The sequence below is a fragment of the Manacus vitellinus genome, unplaced genomic scaffold (genome assembly GCF_001715985.3).
Source record: "Manacus vitellinus isolate BGI_N305 unplaced genomic scaffold, ASM171598v3 scaffold_8_pilon, whole genome shotgun sequence".
NCBI classification, from domain to species: Eukaryota; Metazoa; Chordata; class Aves; order Passeriformes; family Pipridae; genus Manacus; species Manacus vitellinus.
The window spans coordinates 19,430,537-19,455,508 of record NW_021940864.1 but is presented as its reverse complement, the minus strand read 5'-3'; the positions used below and the strand labels follow the sequence as shown (position 1 = coordinate 19,455,508).

General features: G+C 53.3%; 3 protein-coding genes across 6 annotated transcripts in view; 1 reads left to right on the top strand and 2 right to left on the bottom strand.

The window, feature by feature from the left end:
* Positions 1-1,252, bottom strand: part of XPO5 (exportin 5) — a 29,717-nt gene extending 28,465 nt beyond the window's left edge. For all 3 annotated transcript variants that reach the window (XM_018085200.2, XM_018085201.2, XM_018085202.2), the window contains exons 1-3: positions 1,110-1,252; positions 719-840; positions 6-78 (exon numbers count right to left, since the gene is read on the bottom strand). In XM_018085200.2, the coding sequence (XP_017940689.1) occupies positions 6-78; positions 719-840; positions 1,110-1,214 (300 nt within the window). In that variant the 5' untranslated portion in view covers positions 1,215-1,252. The remainder of the gene's footprint in view (positions 1-5; positions 79-718; positions 841-1,109) is intronic.
* Positions 1,253-1,573: 321 nt separating this feature from the next.
* On the top strand, positions 1,574-10,891 carry POLH (DNA polymerase eta). Its single transcript, XM_029965074.1, has 10 exons — positions 1,574-1,710; positions 1,795-1,929; positions 2,016-2,227; positions 2,628-2,797; positions 5,977-6,080; positions 6,969-7,088; positions 7,684-7,807; positions 8,250-8,315; positions 8,990-9,153; positions 9,949-10,891. The coding sequence occupies exons 1-10, from the start codon at positions 1,574-1,576 to the stop codon at positions 10,805-10,807; spliced, it is 2,091 nt and encodes a 696-aa protein (XP_029820934.1). The 3' UTR covers positions 10,808-10,891.
* A 2,221-nt stretch (positions 10,892-13,112) lies between these two features.
* On the bottom strand, positions 13,113-24,473 carry GTPBP2 (GTP binding protein 2). 2 transcript variants are annotated; one of them, XM_029965134.1, is made up of 13 exons: positions 24,294-24,473; positions 21,455-21,481; positions 20,643-20,827; positions 20,228-20,336; positions 19,489-19,686; positions 19,032-19,206; positions 18,177-18,396; positions 17,609-17,744; positions 17,152-17,210; positions 16,233-16,404; positions 15,790-15,954; positions 15,162-15,369; positions 13,113-15,065 (listed from the first exon to the last, which is right to left on the bottom strand). In XM_029965134.1, exons 3-12 carry the CDS (start codon positions 20,774-20,776, stop codon positions 15,172-15,174), a joined length of 1,566 nt encoding a protein of 521 aa, XP_029820994.1. In that variant the 5' UTR covers positions 20,777-20,827; positions 21,455-21,481; positions 24,294-24,473; the 3' UTR covers positions 13,113-15,065; positions 15,162-15,171. The 2 variants fall into 2 exon arrangements, with proteins under 2 accessions (XP_029820994.1, XP_029820993.1); XM_029965133.1 differs by having other exon boundaries at positions 13,113-15,369.
* Positions 24,474-24,972: the final 499 nt, after the last annotated feature.

The following is a 24,972-nucleotide window of genomic DNA, read 5'->3' as shown; positions in this document are numbered from 1 at the left end:
CTTACACTGGATATGAGGCCCATGACATTGTTCTTTAGATAAACTTTTTCTAGGCGAGGCATATTGTTCCAGCGGTATCTGTTAAAAACAAACAAACAGGACACCAAGTCAAAACACTTGTAAAGATCTCTGACTGGATTCTCAATGAACTTTTGCTTAGCTTCTTTACCTAAACTAGAGACACTACAGCTCTCTGCCTCTGCCAGCACCCAATCCCTTAATGAAAAGGCTGAGTTAAAACTGCTGCTGGCAAATGGGCGTGCCCCACCGAGGTCAACAGACACAGCAGCAAAAGCACAAAGCAAAGCACAAAGCATCAGGTCTATAGAGGCAGCAGAGAAAGGAATCTCAGAACTGAACTAATACAAAGCCTCTTTGTTAGCACAAGGCTAATGACAGAGAACACTGCAAAGACCTACTGGTAACCCAGTGGGTTTATTTTCATCTTGTGATGTCAACGTGTCTTATAGTTCTGTAAATCAACCTTCCCAACCCGCCTGAAAGCCAGTCTCCCCTCTCCTTCTTTAACAGAGGAGAAAAGGATCAAAACAGGACAGCAACTGTCCTCTGATGCAGAACAGTCTCCCTGCGTCCTGAAAGTGTCTCCCCGGCGCGGGAGGCGCCGGAATGGGCGCAGACCTCACGCCAGCGGCGGGGTGGCGGCAGGCCGGGACTCTTGGCTGGCCCGGCGGCGCGGGACGAGGACGAGCCGCCTTACTTGACCACATGCTCCAGGATCTGCAGGCCGAAGTGCCGGACGATGGCCGTCTGCGTCTTCTCCGCCAGCTTCAGCCCGCAGGGCACGCAGATGGGGCACTTCTCCTTGAACTCTTCGCAGAACTGCGGGAGAGAGAGAGGCCGGGACACGCAGTTACACACCAGGGCACGAACTGGCAGCCCTATCCCTGAAGCAGCACGCCCGGGGGCAGCCGCCCGACCGCCCCGCCGCCTCCCCCTGCCTCGCGAACGGCTCCCACGCGCCTCAGGGCCGCCGCGGGACATATGCCCGTCCCCGTTCTCGTCCAGCCCGGGGCCAGAGGGACGGAGCGCCCGCGTGGCCGGAGCCCGGCGCCCTCCCTCCACCTGCCCCTGCCCGGCCGGGGCGGTACCTTGAGGGCCTCCAGGCGGTACCGCTGTGTGGACGCCGGGTCCATGATGACGGTCACGGCCTTCACCAGCTGCTCGCAGAGGCCGCTCACCTGCTCGGCGGACATGGCGGCGGCGCGCCGCCACCGGCCACCCACGGGCCGGACGAGCGGCGCGCCGGGACGCGACTCCCGCGCATGCGCCTTGGGCGCGGATGAGGACGGCGGGCGAAGAGCGGGCGCCGCGCGCCCCGGGCGGGGAACAGGCACGCACCCTGCGAGAACTACAACTCCCGGCGTGCCCCGCGCGGGGAGGGGGAGAAGGAACTACAACTCCCGGCGTGCCCCGCGCGGGGAGGGGGAGAAGGAACTACAACTCCCGGCGTGCCCCGCGCGGGGGAACGACACACCCACGACTACGGGTGCCGCGGGGCGGGGCTCGCGGTCATTCACCCCGCCGGGCGGGAGCCGCTGGCGGCGGTGGCGGGATGTCGCGGGGCCGGGAGCGCGTGGTGGCCCTGGTGGACATGGACTGCTTCTTCATGCAGGTGGAGCAGCGCCTCGACCCGCAGCTGCGCGGCCGCCCCTGCGCCGTGGTGCAGTACACCGAGTGGCAAGGCGGCGGGTAGGTCGGCGGGGCGGCCATGGCGACCCCGGCTCCCTCCCCAGCGTCCCGCCGCTCCTGCACTGCCCTTCCGTGTCTTGGCAGGATCATCGCCGTGAGCTACGAGGCGCGCGCCTTCGGTGTGTCCCGCGGGATGTGGGCGTCGGAGGCTCGTGCGCTGTGTCCGGAGCTGGCGCTGGCGCGGGTGCCGCAGGCGCGGGGCAAGGCGGACCTCACTCGGTGAGAGCGGGAGCGGGTCGGTGGTGGCGGCGGGGGGCTCCTCCCGGCGCGGGGCGGCGGCTGAGCCCGTGCCCGCCGCCCGGCAGGTACCGGGATGCGAGCGCGGAGGTGATGCAGGTGCTGTCGCGGTTCGCCGCCATCGAGCGCGCCAGCATCGACGAGGCGTACCTGGACCTGACCGGCGCCGCCCGGGACCGGCTGCGCGCCCTGCAGGGCGGGCCCGTGCCCGCAGCGCTGCTGCCCAGCACCTTCGTGCAGGGACTGCCCGGAGACCCCGGCCCCGAATCCGGCGGGAAGGGTACGCACCCGGACCCGCTTTGCTTTGAGGCTTTACAGCGCAGCGAGAAAGGAGCACAGTGCCACTTTGTGCTGCCCTCCGCCCCCCCTGCACCTCCCCACAGCCCTGCCGTCCCCCGTGTTCTGTCCTCTCCTGCTGCATCGGTAACGCTCCCTATGCCATCAGCAGAGGCAAGGCAGCTTTATCCCCCCCTGAAGCAAGAGGGTGGTAAATGGGGTCTCTGTTTTCCCCAGTGCATGGATTTTAAGGTGCCTGCTTCTCCTTCCTGTGGTTGGCATGCAGTTACAGAATCCTGTGGCTGCTGGCTGGGGCTGGCTGATGCTACTGGTCCCTTTGCTGGGCTCAGCAAGGAACACCCATGCTATGTCCCCTTGTGGTCCTCTTTGTGTCCCTTACCTAGAGGAGCTACGCCAGCGTGGCTTGCACGAGTGGCTAGCATCGCTGTCTTTCGATAACCCTGATTGTCCTGACCTGCAACTGACCATGGGGGCCGTGATTGTGGAAGAAATTAGAGTGGCTGTAGAAGAAGCCACCGGATTCAGGTGTTCAGCTGGCATCTCGCACAACAAGGTACGCGCATAACATATCAGCCTGATTTCTTCTGAGTAGCGGAGTCAAAATATGCTGTAGATGCTCTCCTATACACACTTACGAGTCTCCTATAGAAGATGAGCCAAGTGGGGAATGCAACCCTGTGTGATCACACCTTCAGGGAAATTTTAGGACATCGGGAAATGAGACAAGTTGTTATCCCAGAGATGTGGCCTGTCATTTACTGCCTGGATTCCTAGTGTACCCTAATGAGTGAGCTCACTAGGAACAAAAGGGATTTAAGTCCCCCAGAAGCATTTTCTGTGAAAAACCCACAAGCTTAAAGCAGGTAATCTCCACCTTGAGTTTCTGGCAACAGTGGCTGAAGCCAGAGAATGGTTTTTACTGACACAGATTCTCAGCAACTCGGAAGAAGAGCAGCACCAGTTTGGGGCATTGAGGTGGGCTGGATTGCTTTTCCCCTTTCTGGTCAGTTGGTCTGTACCCCGCTGGCCACGCTTTGGGTGATGCTCAGCCAGCTGCCGAGAGCAGCCACAGGAGCACTTGGTGCATGACAGCAGCTGCAGAAACAAACGGACTCGATGCTGCAGCTACTGAGGCTTTCCTGTGGGGTGAAATGCAGGGTGGTTTGCTGAGAGCACCCCTTTCATTCTGCAGAAAAGGGGCTTATCTGTATAGGTATGACTTTAAAAATGCAGACTCTGACTAAAAAAAAAAAAAAAAAAAAAAACCAAACAGATGCTTTGGAGTTTAAGGAAGATAAATTTAGTCTTAGATTGCTACAGAAACAACTGGAACTATCCCCAGCTGTACACAGGTACTGGAGCTCATTCTGCACCAGTATACTTTGAAACTAGAGCAGACTGTGAGGCAGAAATGAGCTAGCTGAGGAAGATCACTGGTGTAGAAATTTCCAGTGGAAGGGATGTTCAATTTTTGCCTTTTTACTCTCATCAAGAATAACAGAGAACATCCCTGATATTCCTAGCAGCTTCTCTCAGCTTCCATTTTCTATGGCCAGCATTTTAATTTTTTTAAGGGAGTAAGGAAGTTTTGATGTACTGTGCTATCCCTGAAGAACTGTGTATCTGCAGCAGCAAGCACAGTGCAGAGATTACCAGAGCCTACAGGTGGCTGTGCTTCCACAGCCAGCTCACCCCTGTGGGTACAAACGTGCAGAACGAAACAAGTGCTAGGGGCTCTCAGCAAACCACCCTGCGTTTCACCCCGCAGGAAACCTTCTGTAGCTGCAGCATCAAAGCCCGTTTCTTTCTGCAGCTGCTGTCATGCACCAAGTGCTCCTGCGGCTGCTCTCGGCAGCTGGCTGAGCATCACCCAAAGCACGGCCAGCGGGAAACACACTCACTGACCAGAAAGAGGAAAAGCAACTGAGCCCGCCTCAGTGCCCCAAACTGGTGGTGTTCTGCCTCCGAGTTGCCGGGAATTTGTGTCAGTAAAATCCATTCTCTGGCTACAGCCACTGTTGCCAGAAACTCAAGGTGGAGATTACCTGCTTTAAGCTTATGTTCTTTCTGCAGAAAACTCTCCCAAGGGAGTTTTCGTCCCAGTGTGGTAACTTGTTAGGCAGAGTACACCAGGAACCCAGCTGATACATGAGACCAATCAATTGAGCTATTTGGAAGCACCTGGAGGATAACGGTGTGGTTTTATCAAGAACCACTAGTGTCAAACTGATTTTATGTGCCCTTTTTGATGGCATAAGTGGCTGAATGTTCAGGGGAGACTGCAAATGTGAGATGTTACCCTAACACACCTCACCCTGAGCTGCATAAGCTGATGATACTGTAGCAAAACATGATATGACTGAGGTTGTCTAAAGGGCATGCATCTAGCTGAAGAAAATCTTGCTGTTTCCCATAATGCTTTTATTCAGTGAATTGCACTCAAATTAGGATGTTTAAAGTGGGATCCTGGGGGGATCTGTCTGAAGTCTGCTAAGAGCCAATATTTTCACTGAAGCCTACAGAAAGGGAACAGCTGTATGAATTCAGGTGATGCTAAGCACAGATGGGGCTTAGGGCTTGGGCTGTGAGAGTTCTGAGGGATTAAATTAGAGTTGAAAATTCTGGGCTTGAAAAAGCCCAGAAATAGTCTGAAATCACCAAACGGTGCTTCTTGTGCTCCTCACAGACTTTTTGTGGTTTACAGAAAAAAAGCAACCAGCAGGCTTTTGGCTAAGCCACAGTAAGTCAGAAAGTACCCTGGAATTATTGTGGACAAGCAGCAGGATGAATCAGTAATACGAGTGCTCTTGTAGAAACAGCGAATCCTGTTTCAGCATGTGTGGTTTACGGAAGGTGTCAGAAAAAGTAAATTGTTTCTCCCTGTGTAGTCTCAGTGATTGGTTCGGCTTGCAGCACTTACTGTGGGTAAACTTGGAAGAGCGTCCGGTGAAACAAGAAAAAACAGTAACTGGACACCTGAAAAGGGATCTACTTTGTCTAGAAAAGAATTGTAAGCCTGAAAGACAGGCTATTAATAAAAGTCATAGTTCAATAGGCAGGCAAGAGATCTTGCTTACTTATAGGATGTGTGGCAAAGCAGTGAAAGAGGAAATTATTAGACTTGCTCAAAAAAAGCCCGAACACCCAGCTAAACATATTTCAAGCTGGTCTGTGTATTCTTGATCCTGTGGTAGCTTAGAGTGGGAAGGGGAACTGTGTGGCAGATAGGTTGGAGGACGTCCCTTCCAGGCTAGCAATTCTGCATATTTCAGATTTCCTTTTGTGGATCTTGCAGAGAGAAGATTAAAATAGTGACATTGAGAAGAAGCAAGATAAACACAGAAGCTGAAGGGGCAAGACATAGTGAGAGACATAGCCTGGGGAGTATTGTGGGGATGCTATGGAAGCTCTAGCATGCTTGCCTGATGGAAAACTAAGCCAGCCAGAACAGGTGAGATAGACTGAGATCCCCTAAGCTGCCTGGAGCAGGAGTCCAGCCCTTTGCTGAGATAGAAGTCTGGCACCAGCTTTGCTTCCAGAGTACCCAGCCAGTGCATGTCACCTCCCAAGGCAGATACTACCTGGGAACAAGCGATGGTGTTCTTCAATCTTCCTAGCAGTTATCTGATGGCAGCTCTTAGAGGTGATGCAGCACAAGCCGTTGGGTAGAGCCACAATTAAGTCAGTGCATGGTGTGTAATAACAGGGTTTCCACCCTCTTCTCTGTTACAGACACTGGCAAAACTGGCCTGTGGGTTAAACAAGCCCAACCGCCAGACACTGGTGTCAGCACGGTTTGTGCCGCAGCTCTTCAGCCAACTGCCCGTCAGCAGCATGTAAGTACTGGGGAGCTGCCTGCTCTAGTGCAGCTTGGGGCTGTTCCTGGCCACCTCAGCACAGAGCAATTTGATGCTTGCTGATAGCAGCCAGCAAAGGCTTTGAACTCCACAGTGTGTGCTCTTCAATGCTTGCAGTAACAAATAGGGGGGGAATCCTGCCAGTAATCCCTCATGGCTATAAATGACCGTTCAGGAAGAGTGTGCTTGGGAGTTGAAGCCCTGGTGGTGAAGTGACCACAATCCATGAGCCCATTAGCAGCCTGTGGGCATCCTTTCCCTGGGAAGGACTGTGCTTAAGAGGATTGCTGGGGTGCAAAAGTGTAAGCCAGGAGCAACTGGGGGCAAGGAGGCTGTTCCCCGGTGTGAGTGACAGCTGTGCTCCTAGAGAACAGATGTGGTTTGGTTTTGAGCATCCATTGTGCACAAATACTTGTCCTGGTGTAGGGAAGCATTACCAGCACCACTTGCTCCAGAGGAATAGATCCCTAGTCCTGCTTTCCAGACCTGCACTGCTGTTCTCTGCCTTCAGTGTCTTGCTAGGGATAGAGGGGGGTGTGTCTGGGGAAGAGTCCTGTCTGTGTAGGAGGAAGTGGGGCACATGTCAGGCATTCTTCAGAGCATGGTTTGGGATCAATTTTTGAAGATGGAGCTGAGGGAGAAGCACTAAAATAGGGTGAACCAAGGAGCAGTTCCTACCTCAATTCCTATTGTCCTTTTATTGTGACCAGAAGAGCTGTTAGGTGCCAAGAGTTCCCTATTGTCCTGCTAGTTCTTGAGTGCTTCTAGCTGTCTTCATCTAGGAACAGCTGCTACAAGAAGACTGGTCATAGTCTCCACATAATGCTTCATTTCAGTTTTCTCTTTTTCTTCCTTTCTCTGTCATAGCCGTAACCTGGGAGGCAAGCTTGGCACTGCTATCACAGACATCCTGGGAGTAGAGTACATCGGGCAGCTGACACAGTTCAGTGAGACTGAACTCCAGACTCACTTTGGAGACAAAACTGGGTAATGATAAACCACTCACCAAAACTTGGCAGGAACTGAGACTCCCTTTCAGTCACAGGTGGTTCTGCTGTTATTAGGAAGGTTGGAAGGTAAATCTTCAGTGACATCTTTGAGAAGCACTGGTCTGGCAGGCCCACAACAGATTTCCAGTCTCACTTCTCCCAGGCTCCCTCCCCAGGATAGTATTTTGCCTGTCAGCCAGCTCCTCAGCCTTCCTCTACAGTGTCCAAGGATGGGGCAAAGCTGTGGAATGGCTCCCAGCAGGCTGGGAAGAGAGCAGTCTTGACAGTCCCATCACAGAGGAAGTTACAGGGCTGGACTGGAGCCTGAAACACCACTTCTGCGTCCAGAGCAGCAGTTGAGGTGCCCTGCAGACTGATGAATTGTTGCCACTTCAGGAAGAGGTAGAGGAGTTGTGCTGACAGGCAGTTAAGGCCTGAAGGAATCCTGGCTGTTCAGCTGTGGCTGCAACTGCAGAGCTGAAAATGAGAGGCAGAGTCACAGCTTGCACAGAGCTGAAAGTGTGGCTCAGCAGAAGCCCAGTGATGCTTGTCTGTAGCTGCCTTCACCTCATGCTTTTCTTTGTGGCTTTCAGGTCCTGGCTCTATGACTTGTGCAGAGGAATTGAAGAGGAACCTGTCAAAAACCGGTACCTGCCCCAGTCTATTGGCTGCAGCAAGAATTTCCCTGGGAGGGCAGCCTTGGCCACGCAGAAGGCGGTAGGAGAAGCCTACATCTAGCACAAGGCTTGGCTTTCACATTGGAGAATATAAGAACACTAAAAACTGAGACTAGCTTGCAAAGCTGCTTTTTTGTGCAACTGTGCCCTGAAACTGAGGGAAGATGCACTTTACCTATTAGCTGGGGTGAGGTTCCCACTGAGCTGTAGGAAGATGGAAAGAGAAATCCAGGACAGAGGACCCAGATTACTTGGCAAAGTCTAGTAGTAATGCTGCAAAGCTTGTGTGGTATCTACAGTGCCCTTGCCTGCAGTGTTGAATCCTCACCTGGACTGATTTCTCCAAGAGTACTACAGATGTGAGGCCTTGTGATAGTCTGTGTCTGTTCCAGTCTGATCCCCAGTGTGAGGAGTGTTGCTCTTGTGTTGTGGCAATGCTGGGAGCAGAGGCCCAAACTGTCTGTTACTCCTGTTTTGTCCAGGTGCAACACTGGCTCCTGCAGCTGGCCTTGGAGCTGGAATCCAGACTGAACAAGGACAGGACCCAGGTAAGGAGGGGAGGCACAGAGGCAGAGCCACACAGTGCATTTGCGCTGTGAGCGGTTTGCAGGAAGTTGAAGGTGGTGTGTGGCAAGGGAGGAAATCTGCTTGCCCATGGATGTGTGCCTATGTGCTGATGTGTCCCAAGCAACAAGGTGTGCAGGAGCATGGCTGGAAGGCTGGTTTTGTCTCAGAACACTGCAGGGCTAAGCTCGAGCCTTGTCCTGTGCTTTAGGATGCAGGGACATGAAAGCCGCTGCACCTTCCTCCTGGCAGACTGCTGCTCCCTTGCAAGCCCTGTGCTGATGTAGCTGTGCCTGTGGGCTGTGGGAGGAAACGATATGCTCCAATCTGGATGGTGGGCTGCAGGCCAGGGAGAGAGTAATCCACCAGCTTTGGCGCTGCAGCGGTGCCAGGAAAAGTGGCGCAGCTGCCTTTGAGGGAAAGCAAGGCTTCCCTCAACTAACCGCTTCCCATGCTGTGTGGCACAGCTGTACAAGCACTTGCTGTTGTGTGTTCCATTCCTTGGCGATCATGCCGAGCAGAACACACCGTCCCACCGCACTGTCGACAGGACGGTCGCGCGGGGCTCCAGGCAGGGGACGGTCCCCGCGGCCGTTCCTCCCCCTTCCTGCAGGAGTCGCTGGAAGCACAGCTCATCTCTGCTCTGTTCTCCCTGCAGAACCACCGCGTGGCCCGGCAGCTGATGGTGGTCATCCGCCAGCAAGGGGACACCCGTGTGTCGCGCTTCTGTGCCCTGTCCCGCTACGACGCACAGAAAATGTGCAACGACGCCTTCACCCTCATCCAAAACTGCAATGCGGCTGGGATGCAGCAAGCCGCATGGTGAGTGTGGGACAAAGTGGGCCACCTCCCTGTCAGGTCTGGTTTAGCTGTGAGAGGTGCTGGCTGAGCCAGAGACACATGAGAGTTACGCTGAGGGGCAGGAAAAGTGATTCCCAGCACCCTCACAGAGGCGTGCAGCAACCTCCTATCTGTAGGACAGCTATGAGAGCCTGGCCTCCTCCTAGCCCCCCATGTGGCAAGACACTTCTGACTTCTGTACTTGAAGCTGATGATTGCTACCAGCTGGGGGGTGTCCAGCTGGAGCGAGGCTGTCCTGGCCCTGCTGGGCTGCAGAGGCCTTGCTCTCCTACCGTAAGGACAAAGGTGCTTTTTGGGAGCAGGCCGTTGGGGCAGAAAGGAAAATGAAAGTACACAGCTCCCATCTTCAGCATTCCTTCCTTCCTTCTGCTCTGCCGTGAAGGCAAGAAGGTACTGTCTGTTAGGCTCTGACAAGGCTGCTGCTCTCTTAGGGCCCTCTCATCTTGTCTCACAGCAGCTCTGTCCTGTCGTGGACTGGAAGTCCAGGCTGGCAGTTGTCTGCCCCTGCTCTAGTGCCCTTCCCTTTAGGAATTGCTGTTCTGGGAAGAGGTTGTCTGCTCTGCCCAACGCAGCCTGCTATGTCTGCTCTGGAGGTAGCAATACTAATGTTTTGTCAGAGGAAACGTCTCTCCCACCTCTTGCCAGATACTACAGTTCCCCTGTCTGTGAGTGATTTATGTGGCTTGAAGTCTTACCTCAAAAGACTTCTTGCTTCCCAGGCTGATGTCTGAGCTGATGTTGGTCTGTCCTGTGCAGGTCTCCACCGCTGATATCAGTTCATCTCTCAGCAAGCAAGTTCTCGGAGCCTGCCACCCTCTCTGCAGGCATTGCCACCTTCCTGATGGGTGACACCCAGCCTGATGGCACTGCCACCACGAGCCAAAACACCACATCTGGGAGGGCCAGGGTCAAGTTCTTTAGAAGCCCAAGCAAAGAGCTTAGGCAGAAGCCAGCTAATGCTATTGAGTCATTCTTCCAAAAGGCAGCAGAACAGCAGCCATCACAAACAGCAGCAGCAGCAGCAACCAGCTTGCCCACTGCTACCACTGCAGGGTCACCTGTGCCCAGCCCCCCAGAGCACCAGGAGAGAGCTGGTGTTAGACTTGCCTCTGTGCAGTGTGACCTGGAGTCCCCTGTGAAGCAGAGTCCCAGCGATGCCAGCCCTACTTCTCCTTACAAGAGGCCTCCTTGTGAGAAGCTGCCATCAGATGCTACACAAACACCCTCAACTCCACCCAGCTCCAGGACCCTTCTGAAATTACAGTCAGCTATGGAGGGAAATGAGCAGAATTTTCCGCCCTCTCCTGAGCTTGTCCCGCTGCCTCCTGCCTCACCAGGAGACCAGCAGTGCTGTGACAAGTGTGGCCAGCTTGTGCTGGTGTGGGAATTCCCAGAGCACATGGACTACCACTTTGCTCTGGAGTTGCAAAGCTCCTTTCTGAAGCCCAGTGCTCCCGTGGCTCCAGCAGCAGCTCCCAACCCAAAGGCTGAAGGTTCCAGGTCTCCTGCTAAGGCGAAGAACAAGCCCAAAACTCCAGCAGGATCTAGTGCAAAAGGACCCAAAGAAGGTGTGACAAGAACTTTAGATTTTTTCTTTAAGCGCTTACCTCCGTAACTCCCAGCCAGATGAGGTGTTTTTAAAGACTCAGGGTTTTTAAAGACTCAGTGTTTTTAAAAAATCAGTGTTTTTAAACAATCAGTGTTTTTAAACAGTGTTTTCAAAGAATTGGTGTTTTTAATCACAGTTAAAAGTTTTTATACTGCCTGTGAAGTTTTAATGCAGAAAAATCTAATAAATTATCTCTACCCCACATCTAAAAGGAACTGGAATTTGTGAATTGTGTATGATGTTAGATGTACCCAGTTTAGCTGGTGGCAGCTAGCTTGCCTCTGCCTGCTTGGTGCTATTAGAAGCTGCATTCTACTCTCACCCACATCTCTTGCCATAGGTATTTCTGTAGCATCACTGCTCAGTAATTCTATTCCTCCTGTAAAAGGCAGCCACAATGGCTTATCCCAGGGAATCTTCAGCCAAGCATAGGCTTGAACTCCTTTCCAATCACTCAGTGTGAAACCTTCACCTCATGGTGGTTCTTCTCTTGCTGCAGTTGCAGGCCTTGCCCTTACTGTATAACTTATGTATGATAGCTTAGCCCTATCGTTCCTTCTCTCCTCCCTACCTGGAAGACTGATTTTTATTCCCTCCCTTCTGCCCCCCAGGATTTTTGTTATAGATGGTTTTGCAGTTTTCTCTGTGTAGCAGTCTATTTTGTGATGCTTATCACCAGCTCAGGAGCACACAAGACTACTCCCGCCATAAGATTTGAGGAAGCAGTAGCTGCACAGGCATACTTTTTGGTGGGCTTTTGGAAATCTTGGTTTTAATTCCTAGTAATTGCTGTAGACACATAAACAGTCTACTGCTAGAGTCTTCCTGGAAGGGGACATGCCAGAGTCACACAGCCCACTGTGAAAGCTCTTCTCTGCCAAAGAAAGAGCGTATAACCACGTTTTTCCTCCTTCCCAGACTCTTGAGTCATACTAGATGCAACTTGTTGACAGGTACCTGTTCTGATTGTGCTCCGCCAAATGACTTTTTCAGCTCTCTGGGCCACAGTTCACATCAGAGTGGCTGCCCCAGCGCCCCACAAATTACACAGCCAACAAAGCAGAACGTTGTGGAAGGGACAAGTAGGCAATGAGAGAGGGTGGGACAGGCTCCAGGGCAAAAGCAGTGCTTGCCCTCAGCTGCCTGGCAGGGCTCAGCTCTGTGCTACACCACAAGCTGCCTGGAGCCCGCCAGAAGCACTGCTGCCAATAATTTGAACTTGGCTCCTAGGGAAGGGAGAAGGAACGTGCCACGTCAAGGCAGCACTGGATGGGGTTAGGAAACACACATTGCAGAGAGTTTCGTCAGCTGCAGGCTTCCCTTCCTCGGGGAAGGGGGGAGGAGAGCCTTTGAGGCAGCAGGTAATGATGCAAACTGCAGCTCTATTTGCATGTGCTGTTTTCTGGACTGTACCATCCTAATTGCAGCTGTTGAGCTGCTCTCTCCTTCCAGCTGACAGCCTGTGCTGGGAAGGTGCTACGTTACTGGGGGAGGGGTGGGGTGTGTCTCATACTTGACAACACAATTGTGAGATTTCAAGAAGCACAAGAAGCTCATTCTGGTGCATGCAGCTCTGCTGGTAATCAGCAGAGGAAGGAATTATGGAGTCACTCCCACTAATGACAGTCCTAAGGTTGCAAAGTGACAAGTGTTCTTAAGTCCTCACATAAAGAGAAACAGCAACAAGTCTGGCAAGATTGCCTCACGCTCCTGTGACAGTGGCACGTCTCATTTCCCAAGTATCTGGCAGGACCAGACTGTGCAGATGCCACTACCTGACACAAAAACAAGTTTAGAAGAGGCAAATCCCTTCAGTGACACAGGTACCCTCCACAGGGAAGCCTTCCTGCCTCTGCTTTTTCCCAAGGGAACAACCTGTTCTTATGGAGAGAAGGCAGTCGCAAACCCCTTGATAAGGTCAAAGCTATTTTAAAAACAAACCATCTAGGTTAGATGTGTGCCCTAGAAAGCATCTCTTTAATTAGGCTCTGGGGGAATTTGTGACTGCGAGGAAGCTCTCACCACAGCCGGTTCCGCCCACAACAGCCCGAAGTGCTGTGCTCAGGGTGACGTGGCTGCCTGTCACCTCAGGCTGCACGCCCAGGCTTACTCAGATAAGCTGGGAGCGCAGGGTTGTAAACAGCAGCGCGCGTGCATTCCTTCCACACCACGGACTGGTATTTATAGGAATGAATGCAGGAAGCTTAGGAACGGGTGAAGGGTAGTCATCTCCAACTGTGATTCAGCCCCAAGGGCAGCAGGGTAAGGGCCCAGCTCCACCCTCGCTTATTGTACAACTCAGACAGCAAGCTCAATAAAACATCTTTATTCTGTACATTTATATATAGGTGCTAGGGGAACAGGGACAACCCCCAGCATTAGAAAAATTCAAGACAACAAAACAGCAATTATGAAGAGCATGGCACCGAGAACAGTCATGCCACAGATGGCAGGGATGAGGTGAGACCAGCCATTGGCTGTTTCAGAAAAGGTCACAGCACCCCATGCCCACTTTGGAGCAGAAAACACCAGGGCTGCTGCAAAGAGCTGGAGCTCCCCCCCCATACTCCCCGGTAGCTTTCTTTGTGACCCACTAGCACCAAAGGGAAGACTGGCAGCTGGGGCCTGCAGGCATTGGTGAAAAGACTGTGTCACTGGAATACCCAGCCCACTGCCAGGATGGGAAAAAAGGGATCCTTCTTAGGCAGTGACCCTGAGCCAGCAGCTCCTTTCTCACTGCTGGGCTGATAGGGATGCAGCAGAGGTTTCAGCTGGATCGGTGCTTCCTCCAAGGGACAGGTCACTCCTGAGCTGCCTTCCCTTCATTTATACCACCATTTCACCGGCTTCCCCACGCCTCAGCAGTCTCTTTGCAGGGTGCAGCTCCCCCCTCCTCACCTGCCAGAGCCCTTCCCACTGCAAAGTGCAGCTCTGTGATGCCCACAGATCTGCACAGCCCCACAGCCAGTGCCTGTACCAGCAGCCCAGAAGCAGAACTTGCTCTCAGGATGGCAGAAGGGATCTTTGGGTGTCCAAGTGCTATCACAGGCCCTTGCCCTTCTCTTTGGTCAGGGCTAGCAGGCCACCACACCACATGGCAGGGCTGGCTGAAGACCTGTTGCTCACAGCAGACACATTTGGTCTAACAGTCAACAATAAAACCAAAGCCTATGTACAACTTTACAGACCTTGTTGCATCCTCCAGGCTACACAGGAGAGCTGCATAACAGGGAGTGGGAGACAAATGTGCTCCACTCTACGTACAGAGTCCTTGCTGGCAACATCAGCTTTCCTCTGACAACAACCCCCAGTGGCAAGGGAAAGAAAGGAATTCTTCCTCCAGGAGAAACAGAAATATAATCATGCCACTGTCAAATCACATCTAAACAACATAAGTCACCTGGTTTTGTGTAGCCTGTCCTCCTCACACATTAAGGCAAGCGTGTGAGGAGCAAGCTGGGCTGGAAAAAGCCACACCAGGGAGCCCACTGCAAACCACTGCTACCAATGTGCAGATGACACCGTCAGCTGAACATCCATGGAACAACCTGCTCACACCAGCACAGGCCCAGGCCCTGCTCTGCTCCACAGAATGGCCTCCCATTCAGCTGCTGCAAGGAACAGATGCAAGTACAAACTGTCTTTATGACATTATTTCAGGAGGCTGTGCCACTCAGAGCAGCCACAGCTTCCTAGGAGTCAGAAAGCAGGATGCTGAAGAAATGTGTGCATGTGAGTGAGGAACATGACATTTGTCCAACAGTAAGACACTCAGATTGGAATAATGCAAAACCAACACACAAATGGACACACAGCAGATTAAAGCCAACCAAGATTCAAACGGTTAAAAAGTGTCCTGAATGCATTCTGAGAGGTTCAGCCAAGCCCCTGCAGTAGGCAGCATGGCCTCTTCCATCCTCTGCCCAGAAGGATGTGCTGCAGGATGACTTGGGAGAGGACTGTTATCAACCCAGTGCTCAGAGAGCAGAAATGGGACCAAATCTTGTGTCAGAGATGGGAAAACGTCCCTTCACTGCTCATCTTCAAGGGCTCTGCTCCTCCCAACCAGCAATTTTCAAACAGTAAACAAAGCCAGAACTTGCCTGCCCAGGTCTGCAGGTGCCTCTGATCTATTCTGAAGAAGGGCAGGGTAATGAGAGCTGCAGGCGATCTGGAGAACATGCTTAACTTGCCCCATGTACGGTATTGAATGCGAGAGACTCTCCCAGGCTCCATCTCACAGTGCAGAGGAGGGACATCCACTCTAGAATGGGACAGCAGCAGCTCCAGGCATCGCTCAGAAAGCCACAGGAGCTCCCATCCTTCTCCCCAGGTGCTGGTGAGTGGAGATTTCTCTGACCTACTGGTAGTCAGAAGCTCAGCTGTCCAAGCCCCAGGGACTCCTCCAGGCCATTTTCTTTGGTGGTGATGGCTTGGAGGTCAGTGACATGCCCAATACCTTTGGTGACTCCTTCACGGAAAAGCAGTTTGGCTCCGATCTTCAAGTATTCAGGATGCTTGATGAACCTGAAACAGACCACTGCCTTCTCTCCTGTCCGCAGCTTGTCCTGAAAAGAAAAACGGGAGAGCTTAGACCTACCTCCCAAACCAATGCATGCAGGAGAGATGCATGTGGATGGTAAGATGAAGCAAATGAGCAGGTTGCTTTCCTCAGACTGCATGGCTTGAGCCCTTCCCATTACTGTACGCATATGGAAGGACAGGAAGATACAAGCTCTGGAGAGTTCACCTCTATTCACAGTCTTGCTGTAGTTCATCGTGCTGTTTGTTTTGTGAGAGGGAATTCTTTAACGTGTTGGGAGGAAAAGCAACCAAAGGGGCAGGATAAAGGGATGGAGTGTGTTCCTAGAAGAGACACAGCTACTCAAAATAACAGTAGCCCCTAGCTTTACTATAGGGCATGGTGGAATCCCCAAAAAAACCCACAGGGAAGGTTCATTTTCCTCCCCTTCCTTCCTATGGCCTACCTTTCCGTGGATCTTCTCTACGATAGCTGTCTGTCGCACATTCCCCACATGCACCGTCACCTGAAACCCCTTCCGGAAAGTTGTGGCATGGAACAACAGCACGATCTCGGCTTCAAACACTGAGCAGATGGTGGGATTCATTTCTGGGCTCACCATTACCATGCCCTGCAGAACAACCCAAAGCTCAGACTAGGTAGGGCCAGGCCCCTTGCTTCTGAACAGCCCGCGAAACCACAAACACGTCTCCACTCTGTGACTGGGGCTTGCATCCCATTCTCAGCCTTGTACTCATCCTACTTTGTAGCTTGTCCATTTCCTCCCCTTCCAGCAAGTTTCCTGCAAACATCTCTACTTCATTCCCACCCTTTCAATGGGGGATCTCCAGGGAAGCCTCCAGTCCTGCCCACTGGACCAGTGAACAACCTGGCAACAGCAGGACTCACCTTGCGCAGCAGGGAGCGGTCGAAGGGTCCAAGGGCCAGAGTGGCTGCCTGCCCAGCCCGCAGCACACGGCAGGCAGAGCGGTTCCGTTGGATACTGCACACCTTCAGCCGGAGAAACTTCCCATCGTCGGTGGGACCAACCACCAAGTTCTCCCCTTCTCGGCAGATCCCACTGCCCAGGGCAGAAGAGCAGGACACAGTTCATCAGGAGACAAGAAAGACATTTCACCCTCCAAGATCAACCTGCACAAATTCCCCAGCGCCAAGGAAGTGAGTGTCTTTGGACTATTATCCGGGACCAACTAACAGGGATACAGAGCTGGTGAGAACAGGGATTTCTTACAGCAGGGAAAGCCACACTATCACTCCCAAGAGTCCCAGGTATAGACAGGGGCCATTCCACCCCCAGTGCTCTGCCACACTGCATTGTTTCTGGTGGAGAGGCTTCAGATGATGCCTGTTCTGTGTCGATGTGCTGGTAGCCGAAGTGCTCTGATTGCTCCCGGACATGGAGGGACAGCTGCCTTTTCATGGGGAAGCATGTAGTTAACCCCTGCTGGAATGGGAGGATTTGCCCTCTACATTCCCTCCCTCAGCTTGACGAAGGAGGAAAGCAATGCCTTGGGATCATGGCTAACCTCTGCCAACTCTGGATTCCTGGATGCCTTCTTTCAGCATGCAACACAACACATTCCTAATCCAGCAACTTTAGGGCAGACTCTTTGCTTGCCACCATGTGACCAATGGTCTGCTCATGGCACCTCCCAGCACCCTGTAGGGCTCTACCCTCACTTGGCCCAGTCACTCAGCAGTTGGGACTGAGCCTCACCCAGCTTCCACTTCTGCAGCGGGGCACTCTACCCTTGAGGGAACTCCAGCAACCATTCACATCCACACTTGTCTGCCTGGCCTCACTTACCTTGACAGAGTTCCTCCCACAACAGTCCCCACCTCTGGCACAGTATAAATTTCATCAACCTGCAGCAAGGCAACAAGAATAAGCTGCTCAGACAGACAGCTGTGAAACAGCACTCCAGAAATGAGGACAAGGTACCTTCCCCTTGTGTGAAGGAGGTGAGCTCTCTGCTGGTCATCAGACACTGTCTAGGAGCTTAACCAGCTTCCACTACCCTCCCATTAGAGGAATATCTGCCTTTTAAGTGGCAACCAGAGAAACAATCTTATCCCTGAGACAGATAGCCCTTGGTTAGGACACAGCCCAGCCTACTACATTTTTCTCAAGGACCGAGTCCTTTCCTTAATGTCTTCCAGTAGTCCAGGAGTTCATGACATCTCTAGCCATGGTGTCCAGATTTCCCAGAAGTTTCTCCCATGGCACAGCAATGACTGCAGTATCAGAGACTACCCTTACGCACCTGAAATTCTGTAAGTTGCTGCATTAATTCTTCCTGCTCTTTACTGTTGGTCAGTGGAGGGAGGATGTTGAGGAAGACTTTTAAGAGATCCAGGTTCTCCCCAGAAACACTGGACAGCGTGAAGATTGGGGTGATGCTGTCAGACACAAATAGAAGTAAGCAGAAGGCCAGAGTGAAGCTGTGGGAGGTTTCTGGGATTCTGAATCTACTGAGATCAGCAGGAGGACAGAGACTACAGTGATAAGTGGCTAAAACACGAGGGCTAGGTACAGCTTTGCAGTAAACCCTGCCTCAACAGTTGGTTGAGGCACCAATCCCCTGCCAGCCCACACTTCTGTCATGCAGAAGTAACTCCAGTGCAGCCTTGGGCACCTTCTGCTCCCAGAGCCCAGAAAAAGGTCTGGGAGGGCAAAATGCCTTCAGGGAGAATGCAAAGGTAGGAAGCTTGATGAGGAGCTGAGATTTTCAAGATTTGGTCAGCTCCCCTTGTGGTTGCCCTTCCCCAGCTCTGCATGGCAGCCTTGTCTAAATTGCCTGCTCCCAGAAGAAGAAATGAATGGTGCCTTACTTGGGAGATTGTGCAAACTGTTGTGCTGCAGTAACAGCGTCGTCGTCTGAGTTCACAAGCAGGGGGAGCTTGTTGCAGCCTGGCTGCTTCAGGATTCGCTCCAGCTGCTTCACTGTCCGTTCCACGGTGGCTTTCGAACACAAGTCAACTTTGCTGATGACAATGAAGAAGGGGACCTTGAGGGCCATGGCCAAGCCCAAGTGCTCTCGCGTTGTGCCCGCTGCAGGAGACAAGTGAGAGCGTAGGTGCAGCAGCAGTCATCACTGTTGCTTGTTTATGTCACGGCTACATCTCCTGGCCACCCCACAGGCCCACTCTCGAGATTTCCCTGTAACTGCATAGTCCATCAGGCAAAGAAAAAGCAAAATCACTCTTTTAAATAAACCAAACATCAGTCCAGAAAAATAAAAACCACAAAGAATTTTTGTGATTGATCTGGTTGTTTCAAAAAGACGCAGCAGTTTTCATTCTTGGGCTAGAGTTTGCCAGAAAACAGCCACAAAAATGTCAAAGATAGATGTGGGAGAACTCCAGCTGCCTTTTTACAAGGCTTCAGGATTCAGCACCCCTAAGTATATGTCAAAGTTGTTTTCTTTTCTGACAAACATAGCCCCAAATTCCAAAAAAAGCCTTTCTGTCCAGGATACAGTTTAATGTGGTCTATAGCTGGTAAAAGGATCCCAGCTCTACTCCCCTCCCAGGCACCCATATACACTGGCTTACAAGAAATCAGTAAAGGTTTCCAGACTAATAATTTCTTCTGACAACTGTTTGCAGCAAAAAAGAACCCACTCCCACCATTCTCCATTTTCTTCACACATTGCTGTTCATCCATGCAGGCAGGGCAACACTCACCAATGCCAGTGTTGGCGCTAACCACCAGCATGGCAAAGTCTGGGCAGTAGCTGGTGAGGCCAAAGATGGTTGTTTTCAGATACTTGTGGTGGCCAGCCAGGTCAATGAAAGTGATCATTTTGGAAGAACTTTCACAGATCTCTTCTGCTGTCCTGGAGTCACTGTAATTTACCACCTGAGGAACATAAAGAGTTGGTGAGAGAGGCAGCCCCAGCAGGGAAGTGAAGAAAACCCAGCTCTTATCTACCCACTTTGATCTCAGAATCAGTAAGGAGAGATCATCCACCATGGGTGTAACATACAATGTCCGTTGCAAATCGACAAGTAGCACTCAGGTTCAGCCTAAGGGACATGGAGCTGTGCCACCTCTCTTCTCTCATGTCCCACTCACAGTTGTAATAGGAGGGTAGTCCTATTCTCCTCCAGCTTCCTGAGTTCAGCAGCCCACTCCCCTCACCTCTCCTTTGCTGTTGAAGCCGAGGATCTCAAAGCTGATGCTTGACGTTCTTCCTGACTGGATTTCATGGAGGTGTCGGAAGAGGTTGAGGCGTGCCCTGCCCCGCCCGTTGTCCAGCTCTCCTTGTGTTAGTACACCCAAGAGTGTTGACTTCCCCGAGTCCACATTCCCCAGCACAGCTACTCGAAGGTCTAAGAACTACAGGTAAAAGAAGAGAGAAATCATGAAACTTAACCACTGCTGTGCTGAGTGTGCATGAGCACTACATCGCAGTGGAGATGCACCTCAGAGAGCATCCCTAGATGAGGGACACTGTGCAGAGTAATCTTGCTCAGATTCTGCTCTTGCTCCCAGCAAACCACTGCCCAGCAGACGTGATACACTCTAGAGTTGTGATGTGACACACCAGCCTTTGACATCACAAAAAAAACCATTTGCTGCAGCAGGACCTCTAAACCCTTCCTTGTTTGCACACTGGCCTGCATCAGAACCACTACCATAGAAATGAAATAATTTTTCACCTCTGATCCAGGCAATCTCCCCCACTGATACCAGCCTCAACCACAGTCCTGGACACAAGAAGTGTTATCATCAAGCCTCCCTCTGTCAGCTCTTTAAAGCATCTGCTATGGGCCAATCTATGACCTCTAGGGTTTGGGCTCCCATCCCAAAAGGAAGCTGATTGTATGAAGCCTCTAAGTCTCCAGCAGGAGAGGATGTCCAAGTCACAGGTCCCTACCTGCTGGTTGTCAGGCACCTTTCGGACAAGCACCTCTGTTATCTTCCTTGGAACGTCACTGTCGTAATCGACCTCCCTTTCCCGCAGCACTGTAATGTCAGCCCCAACCCTGCCACAAAAATGAAGGGAAGGAGTGAGACACACTTGTACTCAACAGATCTTGCACCTCTACAATAACAATTGACAAAGAGAGTGGGATAAAAGCTGGTGATAGCAGGCAAGGAGCCTCAAGCTTCCAGACAAAAGCCCTATAACCTCCTTCATAACCTCCTCAGTCTCATGACTGAAGGAATTCCAGTCATACAGGGGCTTTTTAGAATGGAGCCACTGGCCACTGAGCAGACTCCTGGGGCTGAGCCTCTCTGCTGGAGGCTGTTGATGCTTGTGGGCCCTGCAGACAAAAAGGAACACGTACTTCTCCGCCATGCGGCGCAGGGTCTTGAGCGAGGCACGCATCTCCTCCTCTGAGAGGCCCACCAGCAGCCCGTTGTCCTCCACGCCGATCTGATAGACAGCCTCACCGCGGCCCTCCTGCAGTCGCCACTTCATCTGTGTCACCAGGTGCTCAAAGCGGTACTGCGAGGGGTTCACCAGCTTCAGCTGTTTAACAGAGGGGTAGTTCCAGTCACAGCCTGGATGCAGAGGGAATCTAATTGCCCAAGCCAGCAACTCACAATACTATGAAGCAATGCTTCCAACTCCGACCCACCTCTAGAAACCACAGCCTGTGTTACTGTCTGCACAGAAGCTATGGGACAGGTGAGAAAGGGTTTCACAAGGTGCATACATGTGGCAGAAGAACTTTTCTGCATTGTGACAAAGGGATCTGCACCCTGCCTGCTGTGAGGGTAAAGACAGCACTCTGGGACCCATCTGTGATACAGGAGCCAAGTAAGCGCAACTGAGAGCAGCCACAGGGAAGTGGCAAATCATTATCAGGGGCACCTGCAGCTCTCTCAAAACATGTACATTTCAGGAAAAACACAGTGGGCCTCATCTCTTAGAACAGATTACTAAAAAGGAGTACTGAGATCAAACTCTTCAAGCTCAGCATACTGGGTATTGCTAGGCACAGAGACAAAGAAGATGACTGGTAGTTCCTTAGTAGAGTGTCCACTTCTCTGTCCCCTCCTTGTCCATGTTACCCATAGGCTGTCTTTGGTGAAGTTACTCACTGCAAAATAACCCTCTGGGAGGAAGACCTTCTCCAACCTCAAAAAGACTCACCTTGTACTCGATGTTCCCATCTTCTGCCTGGTCAGAGAATGAAACAAGACAGAAGAGTTAGATGCTGTGCCCACGAGGACTTCTACAGGCACCAGCTGCCCAGATACTCTGCAGCTGGTGCTGAGGATTTCAGAGGGAGAAGAAAGTGGCAGAAAGAGACTGTGTTAGCTCCCACCCTCTTCTGTCATTCCTTCCTACACTCAACTAGAACTTTCCTTATGGTTTGTTTTTGCTGTTTGCATCCCACATCATGAACACCAGAGGACAAAACTAAAGTGGAACACAAGGGTAATACTGTTAGGGCAGGGGGGATTTTTTTTTTTACTGACAGTAAAGAATAGGGCTAGCCTAACAGTCACACAGAGAGAGAGTTCCAGTTTCAAAAAGGCACAGGCTAGCATATGATTTAAAGTCTCCCCCCTCACCCGTCCATGACCCACAAAATGCCATCAACAGCATCCCACTCCCACCCTATCCAGCAGCTTCCATTCACCCAATGTACACAGAAACAGGAGACTGGGAACAAAAGTCACTGCCTCCTCTCCTGCACACTGATACCCTCCCTCACTCAATTAGTTTTTCATTGACTCCTTTACATATCCTTGTGTATCTTCTCTCTACAAGAAAGGACTACAGACATAAAGAAACAAGGTAATGATTTCTTTGAAGTACCGCAAACTAGTCACTGGCCTGGCAGTTCTGGAGTACCAGACTTTATCGGGACTGTCTGTATGCAATGTGCTCAGAAAAACTTTCCCAGGAAGGGCTGAAGCCCAACTGGGTTGTTATAGAAAGGCCCAGGTACTCCTCAAGCGCACTCCAACCACAACACACTCCAACTATCCAAAGACAATGTCTAGCTAATACTGAAGTAATTTTCCCATTGATTCGGTATGAGAGAAGGGGCTGAAGAAAGGGCTGGAGCCTGCAGGAAGCCATGTACTTTGTCAGATTAAATGGGGCTGGCAACAGTAAACGCTTCCTTTTCCTCTGGACACCTATTTGCATGTGTTTGCAGAGGGCAATAGCCGTCTCCTTGCCTTCTAGCTCAGCTCCTAACCACAGCGGTGCTTATGGTGGCAAAAGGCCAACAGAAGTTCTCAATTGTCAGCTCAGCTCTCAGGCAGCAGAGCTATGCAGTGAGAAAAGGGTACTTGTGGAAGGTTTTCCTCTCTTACCACCTTTCCAGTTCTATGAAAAACACATTCACATCCTGCACTGTCCTCTAAATAAGGGGGTGGGTCTCCTTCAAGGCTGCTGAAGAACAGAAAAGCAACAAGCCTAGACTTGCTGGGGCACACACTGCACAGGGTAGCCAGTGACAGGAAGCTGTGTTGAAACCACAGAGGACTGTCCAGCCTCCAGCTGAAAGGAACAAGAACTAAACTGTGGCTGCAGGGCACAGTCCTGCCCATGGAGAAGATTTAACAGTAGCAAAGAGCTGTCTTCCCTTCTTGCCAAGCGTCACAGCCTTGCCTTGTGGAAGGACTGCTCCCTCCCAGCACAGGCTCTTATATATTTTACAGAAAGCTCACTGACTGGGGCTGAGCAATGGAGTCTGGGGAAATGTAACTCTCTCCATGGTGTGAGTCCTCTTAGTTCAGTGCCAGCTGCCTCAGCGAACCACACACCCACCTACGACCAATGCACCTTTTTCCTGCTGCAAGAGGCAAGTGCCTCACACCCTGTCAGTACCACCTGCATCCCCATGTAAGAAAACAGTTGTCAAAATTAGCTGGGAAGGGAGTCACTAGAACCTGCTGAGTTTGGCAGCTGGAAAGGGATTTAGACCCACAGATCATTCTCTCAGGGAGAGATGTGAACGGGATGCTCGGGACTATGAGGCGTGCAAAGCTTTATTTCCACAGACGGACGCCAGCCAGTGGGATACTACCCGCGGACAGGGTCTGGCGGACTGCGCGGGGAACTCGCTGTCACCGGAGGCACAAGCGCTGCGCGGAGGAGAGACCGAGGCAGGCGGGCACACAGCTCTCAGGGCTCCTGCCAGGGCTGCTGCCGGCCTGACCCCCGCACGGCCCCGCACCAGCACCTCCAGCCTGACCCGCGACCAAACCTGCGAGGCCCCGGCACCGACCAGCCCCGGGCGGTGTGTGGGAACCACCATCCCTCCGCCCCCGGGGCCCGACCCCGCTCCCTCCGGGGCTGACGGACGCGGGCGGCGTCGGAGCTCACCTCCGCGGCAGTACGGTGGGTTGTGGCCGTGCCCCCCGGCTCCGCCCGTTCTCTCTCGCCTTCGAAGCCGCCGCCGCCGCCGCCGGGCGCGGCCCGCCCCGCGCCCGCGGAAGCGCCCCGCCTGCCACCGCCGCCCGCCGGCGGCAGCAGCCCCACAGCTCCGACACCACGGCGCATCACTGGCGGGCCAGCGCTCGGGGGGGGAGGGGGGGGGGCGGGCGCCGCCGCCCCGGTGCGGCGCCCGCTCCGCTTTCGCTTCCCGCCCGGCCCCGCCGCCCCGGCGTCACCGACCGCCGCGCGCGCCCCGGGAAAAGCGATCCCACCCGCCTTACAACGCCGCGCACGACCGCGCCGCGGCTCCGCTCAAACTACAGCCTCCCAGCGTGCCCTGCGGCGCGACAACGCTCGCTACCTTACCGGATCCCTCCGCGGGGCGCATGGGAGTTGGAGTCACGAGGAGGGGCGCGCCGCCTCCGGCCGCGGCGGACAGCGGCGGGATGCCGCGCCCCCGGGCCCGCCCGCCGGGGCCTGTCGGCGCCCGCAGGTTTCCCCTTTGGCACTGCACAGCCCCGGGTTCCCTGTTCATTGACAGCGAACGGTCGGCACTCGACCCAGCTGACATCGGGACACTGGTGCATTTTCGAACCTGTGTGCCATCGGAGATGCCTCATGAATACGCAGAGGCAGCAGCTCGGTGCGAAGCAATCCCAAAGGACGCATTATGCTCCACCCGGGGGGCGGCAGAAACAGCAAAAGACTCTCCTGCTGTGCGCCGCACCCCCTCACCGAGTGTTTCTCCAGTCTCCAGTTCCACCGCTACCGCGCCTCCTCTTCCTCTGCCGCATCCGCTGAGGCGGGCGGCGCTGGGTCAGTGGTTTTGTACACCTGCCACACCCTCTGTGAACTGCGTCAACAGCATGCCGCGCTAGAGAATGGCGCCCGCCTCACCCTCGCCGGTGCTGGGAGGCGGCACCCAAGGGGCAGCGGGCCGCCATGTTTCCAAACACGGCGCTCCTGCGTGCTCCCCGGGCCCCGCCTCCTGAGGCGCGCGGAAAGGCCGTTCCTCCGCAAGGCTGTGCCGGGGAGCGGGGCCGGAGGCCCAGCGCAGCGGCTGCCTGCGGGTCCCCCGGTGCAGAATGCCGCCCGCTCCCGGTACCGCCTCAGGCGGGGGCGGGACCGCGACACATCCGCGGGGCAGGGCCAGCCCGCTCGTCACGCCATAACGGGGCGGGGCTCCGCCGGGGCCCAGCCTCCTGCGCGCCCGCCGCGCGCGCGCACCCGCTCCTTTCCACCATCCGCTCCGCCTCCCTACCGCCGCCGCCGCC